The 20,196-nt window shown below is 38.9% G+C and overlaps 1 protein-coding gene across 3 annotated transcripts in view; it reads left to right on the top strand.

Moving 5' to 3' along the window:
- PTK2 (protein tyrosine kinase 2) overlaps nt 1-20,196 on the top strand; it is a 227,826-nt gene that overhangs the window by 169,943 nt on the left and 37,687 nt on the right. For all 3 annotated transcript variants that reach the window (XM_082317407.1, XM_082317406.1, XM_082317408.1), the window contains 8 exons: nt 757-813; nt 3,323-3,420; nt 7,028-7,112; nt 12,908-13,008; nt 14,294-14,409; nt 15,947-16,047; nt 17,308-17,397; nt 18,750-18,954. In XM_082317407.1, the coding sequence (XP_082173533.1) occupies nt 757-813; nt 3,323-3,420; nt 7,028-7,112; nt 12,908-13,008; nt 14,294-14,409; nt 15,947-16,047; nt 17,308-17,397; nt 18,750-18,954 (853 nt within the window). The remainder of the gene's footprint in view (nt 1-756; nt 814-3,322; nt 3,421-7,027; nt 7,113-12,907; nt 13,009-14,293; nt 14,410-15,946; nt 16,048-17,307; nt 17,398-18,749; nt 18,955-20,196) is intronic.

Below are 20,196 nucleotides of genomic sequence, written 5' to 3' on the forward strand. Positions count from 1 at the left end.
TTTATCTGACCTTTAGGAAATGACCTGCGCACACTAGAAGTTCTTTAGAGCAAGAGAAGGACCTTCTGATATGACTTGACACCATTTAAAGCATTTTGAGAACAGATGGTGTAAAAGTTATAAGTTTTAAATGGAGGAAGAAATACTGTCATTTTTCAGAAAATTTTGAGAACTGATTGTTTTCAAATACAGTCTGTGGGAGGAAAATTGAGACTAATGGGTGTAAGGCGAGAGCGTTGGCTTAAAAGATCTTTATGCTCTAGAAGACTGTGGAAGATAACTCACCTTGCTGCACTGACAGTAGGCAGATGCTGCCCTGGAACATCTTTACTGTCTGTTCTGCCTGTTTGACATAAAAAACTAGCAAACTATTACTCACACTTTATTGAAGGTAAAGCAATTTAATCCATTAATAATGTTTTCTCCTTACTGCAGTGGAATTTGCTGTTAAAAAGATATTTTTTTTTTAAGTCAACAGTTTAGATAGGTTTCAATTACAGAACTTGAACGTTTTTGAATACAAATGAATCTTCCTTCCTGGTTGAATGCATTATGTGACGTAGTATAATTGGCACTGAGGTCATTATCATACCATAAATTATGCATGAGCAAGTTTTATTCATGCTATTGTAAATGCGTCCCAGCAATGTTGAAGTTGGGGGTTGTGACATATCAGCCTTGATAAATTGGAGATATTGTTCTGGAGAATTGTTTTCATCTGTTTTTCCCGAAACTCTTCAATTCCTCCCTTTACAGAGACAGATGACTATGCAGAGATTATAGATGAAGAAGATACTTATACAATGCCATCAAGTAAGTATGGGAGTTAACTTGGGAACTTTTCTATCCGAAAGCTTCTTTGGTTTAGCAGGGACTGAACCTTAGATTTCAGCCCTAAGTAATACGTGTGCAAAGAAAATATTCTTTATGATGTCCTGAAAGCTCACAGATTCAGTGTTTTTCAAGTTCAGGTTTTTAAACAAATAAAACCAAATTCTGTTTTCCTGCTGTCAGTGAAATTTCACAGTGAAATTCCTTTTATGTCGCAAAATGTAGATTTTTTGATTGTGATGCTGAACACAACGCTTAAAGAAGGAATGGATAAGATTTCTGTGATAAGAGCAAACAATTTGGAAAGCTTCTGTGTATTGCTGTCTAACCGTATCTCACCCTTGCTCTATGACAGACTTGGTGCTCTCGAATTCTGTGTTAGAGGAAAGTCATCTGTACCACATGCAATTTTGTTAAAGATGAAAGACTTCAGGAACAAAAATTAAAACGCAGAGTTCTTCTGAGTCTTCATCTTTGAAGTCAAAAAAATGATGCGTTAGCCACCATAAGGATTTTGTCTTATGGCATATTCGAATTATAATATAATCTTAAACTGTCACAGCTAACTAATGTGAAAGTCTAGTATTCTGATTTTAAAAGTTGCGTCTGCGAAATAACATTCGCATTTTGGCAACCAAGGATTTCTCTAGAAGTAGACAATCTGTCGATACGCAGACCTGCAGAAACGCTGGGTTTGGTTAGTGTAAGAGGGGAGGATGGTCCTAAACTGGTACCATGTTCTGCTGAAGAACCATGAATGTATGTAAGGATTTCTAGAGTTTACCGTGTGGCAGGAACGTTTCATGATCGCTTCAGTGTTTACAACATAGTTTCCACTACTGTGGAAAATATTTGAAAAACAACAATATATGTTTTCAAAAACATATATATTTGAACATAAATATTAGAAAAGCAAGAATATATGTTTTCCAGAAATAAAAATGTGTTTTGAACGTCTTGCAGTAAGTCACTACATGATTCTGCTAAAATAATTGCACGATCAAAAAGTACTGTGATAAATTATATCCTTCATTTTTTGTTACCATATTAATGTTGTGTGATTTTTATTTTTTTTCCTAACCTTTTCATTTAAATTCTTACGGAAGTAATTACTTGTGGGCCCAGCCCTGGATGGTGCTGAACGCTTAGGTATGCCTTCAGTTCAAAGCCCATGAGATGGGCTGTTGAAGTGAAGTTCATTAAGGGCTTCAGGGGATTGAAGTGGACTCAAGTGTTCAGCGCCCAAAGGACTGAGTCAGTAAAGCTCACAAGAACAGACCTGTGACTTCTGCTAATGTAAACTTAAAATTGCATCAGTGTATTTCTTCATTTTTTAAAACAATGTTAAAAAATGTTTGTCCTTGTCTTGATTTTAAGAAGCTATATCTAAGTAAGCATTTGATTTTTCTCTTAATTGCACTGCAGAAAGCTATGGAATAGATGAAGGTAACAGGAGACCCTTTACCCACCCCTGTATGCTTGCAATTTGGAATGATGTGGAATTTTTAAGTTTACTATTCACTTTCATTTAATAAACATTATTTATTTATAGTTAAACCAGTTAGCTTTGGGATTTTAAAGAGGAAAATGCAGTACTTAAAAAAAAAGAAATGAAAAAGGCGTTTATCACTTTGTTATCCAGCTTTAGATGACATTATTTCTGTAGTGTTAATGAAGTCAAAGTCATCAGTCATGAAGTCCTAAGCTGGTTGATGATATTTTTTTCTTTGAATAATACAAGTAGAGGTGAAAACATATACTGTACGTGCTTTTCTGCTATTCCGGAAATATTTTTCCATGTCTGCTAGAAATTAAATTGCAAATGAAGTAATTCAGTTGCAATTGATTAAATGTTTTGCTGAAGTACTGAGCCATTTTTATCAGTAGTAGTCTCAGTCTGTTAAACAACCAACTTAACAAAATTGCATAAGTCCACAAAACATACCAATTTTACTGCAGTTACACACTGATAGAGGTGTAGTGCACTCAAAATTTTGCTCTTTCATTTTATCTTTATTTGCCATGCTCTTGTTTCTGTATTTTTTCTTGCAGTTACCTCTTTAAAAATTCTCCAGGCTCATTTGATGGTTCCAAAATCTAAAATACCACATAGTGGAGTTCTCTTAAACATGTGTGCTAAGGCTGTATTTAATATCCTCGGTATTTCCCTAGGCTGTGTTCTTTGTCTTTTACTAGCTATAATTAAGAAGGATTCAGTTATGTCTACTGCATTGAAATAAATAATGCATAGTAGTTAATTTAGCAAATTAGATTTCACAATTCCTTCTTCATGGCTTTGATTCAAACATTTGTTTAAGAGGTTTCCACTGTGTGTATACTGCATTTATATAGGTTGGTGTGCAGCAAATGTTAATCTTAGCTATTCATATGTGAGACATTTGAGTGACTTACTTTGAGTTTCGTATCTTGTGGATTATTTCTGTGCCCTTCATCAGAAATTTGATATTTTAAGTGGATTATATTCTTATAGCCAGAGATTATGAAATTCAAAGGGAGAGAATTGAACTGGGGCGCTGCATTGGTGAAGGACAGTTTGGAGATGTACACCAAGGAGTTTACATGAGTCCGGTAAGCCTCACTTCTGAAATAAAAATAAACAAACAATAAAACCTTTCTAGTTAAAAATAAAATAAAAAATAAACATATTCCTTAGATGCCTTGGTCCGAGTCTTCCGGAACAAATAGGAATTGACTTTGTAATTTATTTTTCAGCATGGTCAGCAGCAGAGAATATTTCTTATGTTTCAGATAAGTAGAAAACTAGCTCCGGAGTAGTTTCTCTGCTCCTATATCCCTATTTTTTATAGATAGGGAAAGGAATCAAAAGAGCCAAGTAAATTATTCAGGACCGTGCCAAAGCCACTGTCTGAGTCGGAATTGGAAGTCATTGCTTCTAACCCCAACCATACACTTTCTTCTTCATTTTGAGCCTGTCCAAGCATGGTGAGCACACGTCCCTTTGGCCGTACTCCCCTGCGGAGCATTCAGTGCTTTAGGACCTTTTCCAAAGTTTAAAACAGTATTCATGGGTGTTCAGCCTGGCTTGGGTTTAGGTTCAGCGTTCCGTGCAGAAGCTGCCAACTGTGTCAGGATGAGCTGATCTAACTTCTGGGCTGAAATACAGAGCAGAAATTTTAGTCTGTTGTGCTGGAAGGGCAGGAGCCTACAACAGAGGGACAATAATGTTAAACCAATGTGTCTGTTTCTCCAGTGAGCGTCTCATTATATCTCTCACAAAGAAGCTTGTATGTTAATAAAGTTGCTACTTTTTCATGAAAGAAAAGATACAAAAAACTTGAGCACCGATCCAGCAAAACCCCAATGCGCAGGAGTCACCTCAGTGGAACCAGTGAGGCTGGCGGGACTTGTGTAATTTAGACTCATGCTTATGTGTTTTTCTAGACTGCAGCCGCAAAGATTAAGATTGCAATTTAAATGGATGAAAAATTAAGTTTGTGGAAAAAGGCAAGAGAAAGCTGGAAAATTATTTAATTTCAACCAATTTCAAGCTAATAATAAATATAACTGTGCAAGTGTAAAATGAAGATTTATTTCTCATTTGAAGAAATTAAGTGTCTGGATTTTCAATAGATGAAGTAGTAATTCATGTGGACAACAATCTAGTTCTAACTTCAGAAACAGTATTTCCCAGAAACAGTTCGTTAGCGTCTTGAGCTTGGCGAGTTAAATAAATAAATCTCTAATGCAATATTTAAGTAAATAAGTAAGGATAAATGTTATATAGTTCAGACAAGTTTGAAGTCTGTTCTGATACCTTCATTTAGAAAAGCAGTTCTGATATATTTTGCGTTAAGGGAGATCCTTATTTTTCATTTAATCCTGTCCAAGTTAACTTGAGGAGTACTTGAGGAGTAGTGTTTCACTGAACGTGGGGCACAGTGGATAAAGCTAGTGCTCTGTAAAACCAATTAAAGACGCTTTTCTTAGGGACTGTTGTTTTGAAAATGCTGTGTCTCTGTTCTTTTTCTTGAATTGGAAAACAGATTGTATTCAGTCAGCCTGTGTCAAGGTTTTTTTAGATGGCAACCTGCTGATTACTTTTAGTAATAAAATTTTACTACATTTAAGACACTTGAGTATGCAAAGGGAAAACAGAAAGGTATTATTAAATTTTAATCCACTAGTCAGAGTGTAACTTAAACTTTTGGAAGAAATCTTACAATAGATAGAAGATTAGTTACAGTTACATGATAGCGTTTCCATCCTTGTATATATTCAGCTCACATGCAAAAATATAGGGGAGATTTCTGGCCTCTTGTTCTGCTAGCTCAAATTTGAATCTGAAAAATCTCCTTTATCCCTGTTCGTTGCACTTGTAAAGTTCCTATTCTAGTGACTGTGCAGCATCCACCTCTTCTTGAAAGCTCCTTACTACTAGGTATTGCTGAAATATTCCAACCAGCCTGTATTTATACGATACCGAATGGAAAACGTATAGGATATACATATAGGGTCCTACTGCTCAGATGTAAGCAATTCACATAAGACTGTCATTAAAGGCTGATCTACTGTGGGATTAATCCAAAAGTGTCTTTTAAAATAGTGTTTGCTGCTCAGTACACAAACTGTTGCCAGTCTGATAGATCTCCTTACCCGAAAACAAAAGATCAGCAAAACCCTGGTATCAGGCCTTTTATTTTGCAAAATGTCTGGAGTCTTGGCTGGTTGCAGACACTGCAACTCTTCCTTTCGATGCTAATGGTGGTTATGAGATGTTTCAAAAACTCTGTCTGTAGCACCAGGAGAGGGATTGCTCTGACCGGCCTCCGGAGGTCTCATCCAGTGCTGATCGCTGAATCCTGATTTCAGGAGGGAATAAAATCATCTTAATTTACCACCAGTTTTTCAGTCAGTTTGTGGGCATGTTTATGTATGAGAGAAGGTTTTAAGCAATATTTTCCTGCAAAGTCAACTTGAAGAGCTCATGTTGTGAGTAACTTAGAAAATAGACATTAAAGCCTCAAAAATATAAGTAGTATTCTGATAACGTTTGTCTGTGAAAATAGATTTAAAATAGAGTAAGCATGAGCAGATGCAGAACATGACTCTCTGAATCTTCAGCTCTCACTGGCCTTAAAAACTAGGCGAGGGCATACATCAACCCTGTAGCCTATCGGGGAAAGGTTCATTTGTAATCTTCCCATTAAACAATGCACAGTTCCCAATTTCCCAGTTGGAACGAAGGCATACTGGTCCTTGAGCAGGCCTATGCCTAATTTAGAAGCTTAGTTTTAAAACACTTCAGCTGCTTTCAACCCAGTAAGAACTTGGACGAGTGACATCATCTGAGCGCTGTGTGTTACTGTGGGGATACACTACGTCGTAAAATTTTCTAAGTAAGTCGTGGTGTTTTGAATACTAGTGAAGCTCAAACACCTAAAGCTTCTTTTCAGGAGAAAAATGCTTGCAGCTTCTCTGTGCTGTCTCTAACTTACGGAAAGGGTATTTGTAAAACACACCAAAGCAAGAGAAGATGAAAGAGGCCGCCTGAGCCAAGAGGCCTCCTCTGGGCTGTCTGTGCGCTTCTCCTTTTTCAGTATTCGGAGGATAAGCAATCAGACGGTAAAATCTGTTTCTGATTTTGAATACATGTGTTCTGTTTAACTCAGTTTTAAGCCCTTGATGTAACTGATTGTGAAGCTAATATGTAAAATCTTTATTTTACTTTCCTTTGTAGTTTGAGTTCAAAATTATAGCCGGTCTTTGCTCTGCAAGAGCCACAAAAGTCCTTTATTTGGCTTTCCAGGTTGCTTGCTTGCATAAGCCAAGTGTGTTTCTTAGGCATATAGCTACTTGTTTCCTCTGCTTTTGCTAAATATTGTCAAGAGTTTACCATCCTCAATAATGCAAAAAGTTTCCAGTACTATTCAGTTAAACTTACTATCTTTTGTCATAATTTTTGTATGATTTAACATAGTTTAAAACAGATTAAATATTTCTTAGGCGCATTAGATGTAAATGTTGTATGCTCGGTGTCTTGATTATGATAATATTTTAACATTGAAGCTTTCAAAATGTAATTTCTGAACTAAAGATATTTTAGTTAATAGTCATTTTCTCTAAAGCAGTTTTGCTAGGATTTTAAAGGACTCAGCTTTTGGTGGACTGTATTTGGTGGGCTGTATTTCAGTTATTTCTCAATAATATCTTTCAGGAAAATCCAGCTATGGCTGTCGCAATCAAAACATGTAAAAACTGCACCTCAGACAGCGTTAGAGAAAAATTCTTACAAGAAGCCTGTGAGTATTAAAATACTTCTTTTGAGGTAGCTTCTGTAACTGGTCCTTTCAAAGACTGCAGCCATCTGTGCCAGAGACTTCTGATACTCATGTAAATCTTTTATTAATATATCGCATGACCTTTTCCTCTCCTGGAATATGCCAGGAAGACTGCTTTACATCCTTGCATTGCCCGTGTATACGATTATATGTGGGTTCTTTGACTTTCGAAGTTGAACAGTGATGTCTGCCTCCGGTAAGGCTTCAGAACCAGTTATGGAATATTAGAGACCTGATCCTCTATTTCCTTCTTTCTCCTTAACGAATTAAGAAAAACATAGCACTTGTTTCAGTGCATTACTTTAGAAAGTCAGGTGGTTGTCTGTGTTAACAAAGTTGCTAAAAATGTTGAGTATAGGAGAGGTCTGTTTTGAAAATTCAGAATTAAAAATTCTGATGGAATAAACCAATTTTCTAAATAATTGCCCACAAATACTGCATTCCCCAAACGGCACATTTGATATATGGAGGAAGGCTTTTTGTTGAGCTGAATACTCACAGAAAGCTTCTATAAGAATGTTGTAGCAACTGATTTCTCTACTCTCTGGTTTCATAAGCAAATTAAGATGCAAGAGTTAGGCCTTAATTTTTGCCTTTTATATTCTGCTATTGTTGATCTATAAATCTCGCAAAGGTATTGTATTATATCAAAAAATTATTTGGTTATGGCCAGATGTTACAGTATACTTTTATTCACTATTCCTTTGTTCAAGGTTTTTTTTCTAATTGTTCAGAAAATCTGTGTTTGTAGCTAATGGCTTCTTGGTTTTGGATGTCAGATTTTTCTTAAATTACTATAATTTTTTCCATTACACTTCTGGCTGTTGGAAAAGTAAATACCATTGCTTGTAGTAATAACTTAGCAGTCAAAGATAGGCTGCTGTCTCTTAACAATGTAGAAAATAATTGCTCATTGAATGCTCCTTATTATGCTTTGAGCTTGACAGATTAGGAAGTGCCAACGTAGCAGACAGATAAATAGTGCTTTTCAATTTTGATTTAATAGTTTTGCCATTTCTTCTTTCCTTTTTTTATTCTAATTCCCATCTGTTACCTTTCTCTTGTTTGTGCTCAGATTGCAAACTCTCTCAGAAGATACTGCCTCCTAGTTTTTAAGGGCGCTCTTCAAAAGGCCCAAATCCAACATCTGGAGAGGCAGAGTTATTTCACTGAAATAAGACATTTATTTCCTAATGTATCATTTTAATATTAGGAATATTAAAACATTAGGAATATTAAAATATTTTTGGGTTTTAGTTGTTTGCTTGTGATGGAGTTTTCAATGCTGCAAAGATTTAGTATTGATTTGCGCAAGGAGGATCACCTCAGTATAAAAAGCAGATGAAAGCAAATGTTTTAAGAAGCAGCACGTCTAATAACTACTACCTTTTTTCCAACAATGGAGTATTTTATGTTTAGAACCGGTAAGACCATATGATATAAAACTATTTGTGTTAATCGCCTTTCCATTGCTTTGATAATTACAACTGTGTTCCTCCTTCATTTTTACATCAATGAAGCAACATTCCCATGTTATAAAACATGGTAGATGGCATTGAATTAGATTAGCACAAGGGAACCCTGAAGTTAAATACCTTGGGTTTGTTTGGAATATACACTTTATTTAGCAAGATTTTAATGCCAACATTAGGTTCAGATAAACTAGTTTAGCAATGCATAGTTTTTCGAGGTGTCAGAAGTAGCTTCCCTCTCTGAAATTCCATTTACTTCAAAAGGGAGGAGGGAAATTGAATGATTTAGGAATCTAGCTTCAATTCTATGTAGTATTTTACCAGTTATTGCCCATTTGACATTTCACCACATTATTTATTCGTTTTTATTAATGCATTAAGCTGTGTCATTGATAGGGATGTTTGTTTTACTGATTTTTTTCTATATTATTCATAACACATTAATATTTTAAAGAATATGTTATCTGAAGTTTGCCCATGTAAGCTTCTTTGCAGGAAAATATGTTATTGAACTGTTATACATTAGGTCTTATAAATGTCATTGCCCAAGGATTTTTCTTGGGGTTTGTGGTGTTGCAAGATGTGTTGGTTATACAGCTGCTGTGTACCCATGGATAGAAGTAGAATTCAGAGCTCATCGGAATAGGAATCAGAAAACACCTGCTGGTTTTAGCTTGTGATTAATTAAAAGCCAAAAGATAGCGTTTTTTATTCTTGTCCAATTTTAGGCGAACTGAAACAGCCTTTCTAGTTTGGTAATTACCATATGTTTCTGTTGATGCTACAAACTGTAAATGTACAAGAGATACTACTTTAAGATTAAATTAAGGATATTTGTCAAGATTAACTTAAGGGTGCTTGTCATGTGTACGTTGGAAGAACTTAACGAGCGGACCGATGTTTCATTTAACCTACCAAAGGCACCTCCCCACAGCATTAATAAGCATTGAGTCAGTTGCTGAGGCGAGCGGCTCCAGTGCCGGCACGATCCGGCAATGCCAGCGTTGCAGAGGGAGCTGCCAGGAGCCGGCAGCGGTCGTGAGTGGGGCTGACGAGGCTTGGGCAGGGCCAGGAGCAACGGCGGGAGATTTACCTGCAGCGTACCCACTGCTAACAGTCCCTCGCCGAGGCGATCAGCTCTGTGGTGACAGGTTCCGCAGCGGAGCGGAGGATCACGGTGTTCAGGGGGGTTTCCTGAACCGAGGCAACACCAGGGTCGCAGAGAGAGATGCCAGGAGCTGGCAGCTGTTGCGAGAGCATGGACGGGGCCAGGAGCAACCTTGGCCAACCCCCGCATCTGTAAAAGGCAGTCCCTAGTGAGCGCTAGTGACCAGGGCAGGCAAATGGCATGGCACAGCAGTTTGCGCAGAAGGGCGCACAGGGAGGGTGGCCTCTGGAAAATGGCCTGTTTTCTTCTGGGAGCCAGATGGAGACAGCCTCCTGTTGAAACAAAATGGTTTCCACCTGCCGCAACTGCAAATATGTGACTGAGGAGCACAGGTGATACAGAGCCCAACCAGAGGAGAGGCACTGCTGGACCTGTTGCTCACTAATGCGGAAGAAGTTAGTGGAAAGATCAAGACTGGAGGTAGCCTGGGCTGCAGCGATCACGCCTTGGTGGAATTCTCAGTCTTCAGGGGTACAGGATGGGTAACAAGTAGAGTCAGGACACTAAACCTCAGAAAGGCAAACTTTCGGCTGTTGAGGGTGCTAGTGCATGGCATCCCATGGGAAACTGCCCTCAGAGGCAAAGGAGTGTACAAGAGCTGGGAGATATTTAAAGACATTTTTCTTAGGGTGCAAGAGCTCTCAATCCTGATGTGGAAGAAGTCAGGCAGGGGAGGTAGGAGGCCAGCTTGGCTAAGTCAAGACCTCTTAGCCAAACTAAAACACAAAACCAAAATGCATAGGCAGTGGAGGCAGGGTTATACATCCTGGGAAGATTATAGGGATATGGCCTGAGAGTGCAGGGAGAGGATCGGGAAAGCCAAGGTGCAGCTGGAGTTGAACTTGGCTAGGGACATGGAAAATAACAAGAAGGGTTTCTTCAGGTACATAGGACAAAAAAGGAAGATGAAAGAAACTGTACCCCCCAGATGAGCAAAACAGGAGACCTGGTCACAACCAACATGGAGAAGGCTGAGGTTCTCAACAACTTTTTTGCCTCAGTCTTCACCAGCAAGTGCTCTAGCTATGCTGCCCAATTCACAGAATCCAAAGGCAGGGATGGGGAGAATGAAGAACTGCCCGCTGTAGGAGAAGATCAGGTTTGAGACCATCTAAGGAACCTGAATGTGCACAAGTCCATAGGACCGGATGAGATGCATCCACAGGTCCTGAGGAAACTGTCAGATGAAGTTGCTAAGCCGCTATCCATCATATTTGAAACGTTGTGGCAGACTGGTAAAGTTTCCAGTGACTGGAAAAGGCGAAACATAACCCCCATTTTTAAAAAGGAAAAAAAAGGACGACCCGGGGAACTACAGGCCAGTCAGTCTCACCTCTGCCCAGCAAGATCATGGGGCAGATCCTCCTGGAAACTATGCTAAGGCACATGGAAAACAGAGGTGATTGGTGACAGCCAGCATGGCTTCACTCAGGGCAAATCACACCTGACAGATATGGTGGCCTTCTACGATGGGGTTACAGCATTGGTGGATAAGGGAAGAGCAACTGACGTCATCTATGTAGACTTCTGCAAAGCATTTGATACTGTCCGGCACAACATCCTTGTCTCTAAATTGGCGAGACGTGGTTTTGATGGATGGACCACTCGGTGGATAAGAAATTGGCTGGATGGTTGCACTCAAAGAGTTGCGGTCAATGGCTCAGTGTCCGAGTGGAGACCGGTGACAGAGTGGTGTCCCTCAGGGGTCCGTATTGGGACTATACAGTCATAGAATCTTTCAGGGTGGAAAAGACTCCGAAGGTCATCGAGTCCAACCATAAATGTAACACTGCCAAGTCCACCACTAAAGCATGTGCCTAAACAGCACGTCTGCACCTCTTTTAAATACCTCCAGAGCTGGGGACTCAACTGCTTCCCTGGGCAGCCTGTTCCAGTGCCTAACAGCCCTTTCGGTGAAGAAATTTTTCCTGATATCCAATCTAAACCTCTCCTGGCACAACCTGAGGCTATGTCCTCTCGTCCTGTTACGTTACCTGGGAAAAGAGACCGACAATCACGTGAGGTGATGCTCCCTCTCTACCTGGCTCTTGCGAGACCCCACCTGGAGTACCGTGTTCAGCTCTGGGGCCCCCAGCATAAGAAAGACCTGGACCTGCTCATGCAGGTCAAGAGGAGGGCTATGAAGATGATCGGGGGCTGGAGCACCTCCCCTGTGAGGGCAGGCTGAGAGAGCTGGGGATGTTCAGCCTGGAAAAGAGAAGGCTCCAGGGAGACCTTATAGCAGCCTTCCAGTACTTAAAGGGGCCTGTAGGAAAGATGGGGAGGGACTCTTTATCAGGGAGTGTAGTGATAGGACGAGGGGTAACAGTGTTAAACTGAAAGAGGGTAGATTTAGATTAGATATAAGGAAGAAATTCTTCACTGTGAGGGTGGTGAGGCCCAGGAACAGGCTGCCCAGAGAAGTTGTGGATGCCCCATCCCTGGAAGTGTTCAAGGCCAGGTTGGACGGGGCTCTGAGCAACCTGGTCTAGTGGAAGGTGTCCCTGCCCATGGCAGCGGGGATGGAACCAGATGATCTTTAAGGTCCCTTCCAACCCAAACCATTCTATGATTCTATAATATGTATGTCTTATTGCATAAAATATATTGTGAATGCACTGCTGAGACTGAAAAGTTAATTAAGTCCATGGAAAATAAAATGAGATGTGAACATAATTATTAAATGATATTTTTTTCTATGTCATAAACTGACATACATTTTTTCCAGGCATTGAATTATACATACTCTTTTTTTCCTTCCTCCTCTTCCAGTAGAAAGGCACAGGTTAATTGGTCATGCACTGGATTGATAGGTCATCACGTTAACTTCTGTTATGCTCAACCAGGGCAGAAGACCCAGAGAGCCTGACTTGGCTTGCACCTTCCACAGCAGTTTCCTTTTTGTGAGTGGAGAACAGTACCACTAAAGCAAGCCGTGTTTCATACTGCCCGCAGAACGTTAAATGACCAGACGTTAATGCTTGCAAGCAGTTGTTTCAAGTCCTGCAGAACTGTGATTTTATTTTCTGGTCTGAATGCTTCTTAACTAACATTTTTATTTTTATTTAAAAAAAAAGGTTTTATATAACACACCAACTTGTTTCTTTTCCTTTTAGTAACAATGCGTCAGTTTGATCATCCTCACATTGTGAAGCTCATTGGAGTCATTACAGAAAACCCAGTTTGGATAATCATGGAGCTCTGTACACTTGGAGAGGTATGAAAAATCCTCATGCAACTTTGGGCTTCTCTCTTTCAGCTCACAGATACCTTTACAAAAGACTGAAAAAATCACTTCTTGGTACTAACACAAAGGCACTCTCCTCAAGCATGATATCATACTTGTTTGTAGAATTATGGACTCGGAAACAGGAGTGGCAGGATTTGACCTGACTCCCCCACGGAGGGAACTGGATCAGCTCATACCTAAGGGATTTAGTCATAGTTTTCAGAGAAGTTCAGTTGCTGTTCCAGAGTGAGAGCATGACCTCTGTCAAGATGGTGATAAAGCAGTATCATTTTAACAGCATTTGCAAACATACCTTCTAGAGGTGAAATTATGTGGTACATCTTTTGTTCTTCCTGAGTAATACTGCGTTTTCCCTTGAAACACTGAATCTCTTAGGGTTTTTTTTCTGTACAGCCTCTGCAGCAGAGGCCCTAGGTAAGATGACTTTCCTCCTTATTATGTCTTTTGGATGAACGGTTTAAACAAAACTAGATCTCATTTTTTATAATTGATCTGTTTTCTTTGAGCTATGTGTTTCTGAAAATGTGAGCTGAAGTGGTATTTCATACTGCATGGTTAGATAGTCATTGTAATTATCAAACTGCAATATGTTGTCCAGGAAAAAAAAAGGCAGAAAAACCTGTAGTGGAGAAGTCATTTTCTGTAAAAAAATGACAGCTTTCCTTTCCAGTGCCCAAATCACTTTTCAAAGCCTTGTTTTAATTTATAAGGTGTCTCTAGTGCCACCTTCCATTACGTCTTAACTGCCTTATATTAGGAATATAGCTTATAAAAATTCTGCATTGATACTGGCTACTCTGAGCTAAATCCGGTTGTTTTAGCAAATGTAGATTAAAATTAATGCTTCCAAAACAGTACTGATCTAATCGGTGTTCAGATTGGCCACGTACTGTTTTGTTCTGAAATTATTTAGGCTCAAAACGTGCGCAGTTCTCAAGGTTGCATAAAAAGTCCAGGAGTGCTTTACTCTGGAACAGCAGCAGCATATGCTCTCAGTCTTCAAAAGGAGCCTGAAAGCAATGCACAATTTTTTTTTTTGTTTGGCTAACGGTTTTCATGTAGAAAAAACTGCTTGAATTTAACCCAGGGTCAAATTTCTTCATGGCAAGTGATTTTCTTTTCTCAGACAGTCTGAAGGGACAGCATGCCCATTGATTCTCATGTAAACTTTACAATTTGAGATATGCCGTGTTCAAATTTGTTATGTTTTGTCCTAATTTCTTTCCCTTTTTTCCCTTCTTTGTGCAAAAAGTTGAGATCGTTTTTGCAAGTAAGAAAATACAGCTTGGATCTGGCCTCTCTGATACTCTACGCTTACCAACTTAGCACAGCACTTGCCTACTTAGAGAGCAAAAGATTTGTACATAGGTAAGGTTTTATACATATATATGTGTACGTGTGTATTTTTATATGTAACTACTTGAAGTTTTAGGGAATATGAGGTGTCCTAGATTACCAGATTTTTGACTGGCGGTATTCTGGCTATTAGATACACTTGCTCAAGTGAAGAAAAAACACAGCACACAGTTGGATTCTTTGGAGCCTTCCTTTTGTGTTTCTTTTCCTTGACTTATGATGAATGTGTAGCAGCAATACTTTGAAACTCCTAAAATCCATTTACCTGATTTATGTCAGTCTCCATATTAGTATCTCGTTTTTTCAGATGCTGCCACCGAAATTATGCCCTTTTCAAGACTGACACCTGCTGGCCCACTCTGAGATTTTAATCAGAATAGATTTCAGCTGAGCTGTTGCTTTGTGGTTACAATTTTTTTTAAAGCTGTAATCTTCCAAATACAGAAAAGCAAAACAAGAGGCAGCCGGCTTCTTAAGTAAAGAACAGGGGAAACAAAATATTTATAAAATACAAGTACATGTTTAACCAGAAAATGTTAAACCAGAAATTTCCTTCTAAGTGTGTTTTGAATTTTATTCCCTTGAGTTTGAACATGAACTTTCTAGGGAGAAGAGACTGGCGTTAGTCTCCTATTGCATACAGTTAAAAGTTCACAGCACTCCAGTTCTCATGTACCATTTGATTTTGAACTTGAGTGTTTTATTTGTGTTTAAATACTTGCGTTCAAATTCTGTATATGTGTTGTATATATTGTACATATAAGCACATGTATATGTAAGTATTAAGTATGTATATATACACAGATATGTATATAAAAACATGGTAAATAACAGACCCTTACGATTGTTACAGATACTTGAATTTTGGCCAAGTAGCTGTTTATTTTAACTGGAGCAATAAATTTCAAAATACAACTTATTCATACTGTACTGAAATGAGAGAAAGTAGCACCGCTCAGTTTGCTGTACCTACTTCTGCTCAAAGCTAAATCTGTCAATACTTAGTCAAGCCTGCTGAAATCCAGAATCAACAGACAGTTAAGGTGGGTTGTCTCACCTGGGAAACTGCAAGAGGAAGATGCCCAAGTCTTTTCATAATCCCTGCGGCATCACTGAAAACTGAGCTCCCTCTTCGGAAGTGTCCTACAGGACTGAGATCTTAAAGCAGTTCCTTGCCTTTGCAGGGTCAGGAGGCAGATTTTCTTCTTTCCATCAGTTCTAATTGCCAAAAATGGTTAGCCTGTGATATTTAAATAGATGAAGAATAAAACTTTTTCCTCTGATGCTGACATTGATGCTTATACTTTTGGATGACAGCTATTACTCATAAGGATCAAATGTACTGCAGCATTTCTGCAAGCTTCTCAGAAGCAGTAGGCAAATATGTAGTTGTCTTTTTCTGTACAGGCACATGCAGACCATGACTAGAAAAATAATTCAGTCCTCTCAAAGGTGTTTGATACTTCTGAGCTGTAATATTTTTTTTAAATGCTGTTTCACCACTTTAAGTTTTTAAATGACTAGAAATAATGTCTCCTCTGTTTGGCAGGGATATTGCTGCTAGAAATGTGCTGGTGTCTGCCACTGACTGTGTGAAATTAGGTGACTTTGGTTTATCCCGATACATGGAAGACAGTACTTACTATAAAGGTAAGTTGACGCTTTGGATCCTTCTTGCAGGCCAGTTAGAACACAATTACTTCTCATAATACTGAGTTTGTTGTCAAAAAGAATTAACCAGATTTTCTTGGTCTAGCTGTTGTGTTTGTATAAAAAGGCAAGCTATTCAACAGTTTAATAGATGGCAGTAAATTCCTACATGTCTGCTTAAGAGGAAGAATCGCAAGGTCTGATTTAAGTTGCAAAAGGTAGGAAATTAATCTGTAAGTAAAATTCCACTTTTTAGGACAAGCTCATAGTGCTTTCTTCATGATTTTTAGAAGATTATCCACATTTGAGGCTTGTTTGAGATAATATTCATATTCATGGCATAATACAGGTAGCCTACAATGAGTTCAAGGTTACCTACAGATAAATTTTGAGTTTGTGCTGTCATTGTAAGCTGCGTACTTCAGATGCCACTGGACTAGGAAGGTTCAGTAGAAAAAAGTCGTTGAAGCCTACTTTTTCCCCCATTTTGGATGAAATACTGATCTTAAGTGGTTCCAGCAGCTGTGAGATGTCCTGCAGTGCCTGCTAGATGGGAAATACAGCAGGAGAGCAGAGATTGCATGTAGGGTACCAAACGGTAGCATTTTAAATCTGGCGTATATTATGAAACCATGTATTCATAAATCTAATCTTCAATGTATTTCTAGTTTCAGTCATATATCCTTTATCTGTCCTCTTACACTCCATTATGTTTCCTCATTTCGTTTGTCTCCTATCACTGTGAGCTACGTATCGTCGTTTTAATCGCTGAGAGGAGAGGGGGAATACTTCCGACATGATCGTGTTGATTGTTGTGCTTTTGCCGTTTGTTGTTCGGGGCTTTATTGGGAGGTTTGGGAGATTATTTTGGGTTTTGTCGGTTCTTTTTTCTGTTTTATGTAAGGCTAAACAACCTACCCTTTTTTTATGAGTCATTTAAAAACACTTACTCCCTTGCTGAGATTTTGTGACCGTTTCAGGTAACTGCAACAGTTGCATCTTGAAATAAAAATTAACTTAAAAGTTAAAAAAGCTCAAGCAGTCTGAATATTGAGGCAAAGTGCTACTCTTCTGTCTAGATAGAGGACTACCAGCAGAACTGGTCAAACAAACAGCGCAGAAATCTCTTGTGCACGATTTGATGGTTGAAGTGCTTCACTGGAGATGGGTTTTGCCTATGAATTATTTCACTGAGAACAAAATCTATGTTTGAGCTCAGTAGTAGGAATAAAAGCCTGCCGTGTCTTGCCTTCCCTGTAGCTTCCAAAGGAAAATTACCTATCAAATGGATGGCTCCAGAGTCAATCAACTTCCGACGGTTTACCTCAGCTAGCGATGTGTGGATGTTTGGTAAGTGAACACCAAATGGTGGGGTTTCGTAAGTGTTCTGTTGGAAAAGTTCAATGTTTCATTGTAACTACTGTATATGAATAATTTCCAGATATTTGGCACTGTTTTTACTGTACTTTCTGAAAATACAGTTTCTTCCAGCACATTTTCCATCTCTGTATTTTTCTTTCCTTTTTCTACTCAGTAAGCCTAAAGTTTCCTGTGCTTTTTCGCCCCTAGTAAGAAGCTGACAGAAATGAAGGTACAAAGAGATTAGGTCATCGTCATAACGGAGATGATTTTTTTTACTATTGTTTTTCCCTCTGTTTTCTTTTTGTTATACCGTTCTAATTTGCTGTTTCTATTTTATATTTTCACTTTTTCTTTTATGGTGATATGCCTGCTTCCTTGCTTAATGCATAGATCAGCCTACATGATGTCCTGTTTCCAGAGCTTTAACGCTAAATTCCCACTTAATTTGTCTTTCATAGCTCCTGCTAGCTTACAAAATATGACCAGAAGCTGAGTAAGAACAAGGGTAAATGGGAATATCCTGAAGCCTTGATCTTTTTTTCCTAAATATGCCAGTTTTTATATGAATGTGATCACCTGTGCTCAGACTGGTCCAAACTGCTGGTCTGGACAGACAGAACAAAAATTGGCTGTGTAAAGGAACAAAGATGATGAGACTTGAAATAAGATCAGGACAGACAAGTAAGGGTTCACCATCTTTACAAAATAAAATTTGAATGTTTTTAAGTGAAGGGTATGTGAATTTTAGCAGGTTTATAGTAGTTTGAAGAAAACTGTAGTACAGTCGGAGTTACAAAAATGAAGTCTGTGGAACATTCTGGCCAATCCTAAACCGACAGACCATTTTTCCCTTTGTGCTTTTAACATAGTTTCAACAGAAACTGTTTTATTACATAGTTGCAGCACAAAAAATTTGGATCACTGCCAGCGTTAAAACACCCTCAAAGTGAAAATACACTCTACGTGTCGAAACAAGCCAGTTGGAACTAGTCAAAGGGAAAAGCAAACACAGCTCATTCTACTTCATAAAAAAAAGTAAATTTGAATATGAGCAACCATTCCGATTTACAGTAGGTAAAAGGCAGCTAAATGTGAAGCCAGGCTGCTGTGAGCCAGCTGTGGGTCATGCCTCCTCATAAATAGTTCAGGTCGATACTGCGTGCGTAATCGTACCGCACATCACTCTGCTGCCAGCCGGTAAGTCACAACCGATTCCCTAGCTATACATTTCAGAAGAAATTGCGTTGTTTGGCTGTACAAAATTGGGGTTTCTTTCTTTTTTAACAGGTTTTGTCGTTTGCTGACACTGGGGAGAATTTTTTTGTGTGTGTGTTTCTCAGGTGTGTGTATGTGGGAGATCCTAATGCATGGGGTAAAGCCCTTCCAGGGAGTGAAGAACAATGATGTGATTGGGCGAATTGAGAACGGTGAGCGGCTCCCAATGCCTCCAAACTGCCCTCCTACCCTCTACAGCCTTATGACCAAGTGCTGGGCATACGACCCTAGTAGACGACCCCGGTTTACTGAACTTAAAGCACAACTCAGGTAGGGTTATACTTCCGAAAGGTCATTTCCTTGTTCAGAAATATTTATTTTCACTGTATCTTCTGTTACAGTATTTTCTTTCCATGGAAAATGCAAGACACAGGGTATTAAGTTTTATCTTCAGAAGGCCAGGTTGTTGGTACTCTTTTGGACTCTGGACCTTATCTGTTGGAGAAAATTAAACTAGGCAACAAATTCAAATAACTGGAAATACGAATCACCTTTCTCTCCCAAGAAAAACTTCAGATTTTACTAGCAATTTGTTTGTAATTTTACCTATGTATGCTACAATCCTTGGGGAGGGGAGTGGAAGGAATTGAAAAGTGATTACTTAGTCAAACATGCAGTGTACAGTTTTGGGGTAGAAATGTATCCTTTCTTAAGTGAACCATCAGGTGAGTGCTGTTTAAAGTTATTTTCGTAACATACGCAGCACACTAGCTGCCCTGTGGCAGCTCGCTTTGTGCAGTTGCGGAGCCTGCAATAAATGCAGCGTCGTTAGCTAGAAATTCCTTTGCCCTTTGTAAACCAGGATATAGACTACCTTATGTTTATCTTGGAATAAATGTGAGCACACACTTCTGAGACCAGTCTAAATTCACACCCTAGTTTATTCCGCGTTAATTTATTCCAGTGTCCATATCTCCATTTCACCAGCCACAAAATGGGAGTGATATTTAAACTTCGAAACATCGCTGAGATATTGTGTAGATAAATTTGGTAATGTGGCCACCTTTGGGATTTTATGAGTGCTCAGTATTTTGCCTAAGTCAATGTAAGCTTCAAACAATATGTAGGTATTGTACACTGTAAATCCGCTCTTGGATTTGTTGTAATTTATTACCAAATTCTTCAGTTTTATCTTACATCTTGTTTCAAAGTTGTGCTTTGTGGTGTGTTTTATTTTCATAATATCATTTTGTGCTGTCACTGGATGTTCATGGTACAAGATAATTCATAGGTGGTTAAAAAAAGGGACAATTTTAATATAATTATGGTGCTGTTTCAGAATTGCTGTATGGATAACTTAGCTACCTCTAAGTTTTTTCCTGTTTCTTAAAATGTCGCGCGGTTCCGCCATCTCTTGCCCTGGGAGCTCCTGCTTAGACTAGTGATTTACAGAGCTAGAGAAGGACGTAGCCCTTCTCACAAATAGCTTGTGCTGTCGACTGTGTGGAGGTAACGGCAAAGGAAGGGATGGCAGAGCTTGGTAGGGATCGCAAGGAAAAGATACGACACGGT

Source organism: Platalea leucorodia (assembly GCF_965183815.1).
Source record: "Platalea leucorodia genome assembly, chromosome: 1".
NCBI classification, from domain to species: Eukaryota; Metazoa; Chordata; class Aves; order Pelecaniformes; family Threskiornithidae; genus Platalea; species Platalea leucorodia.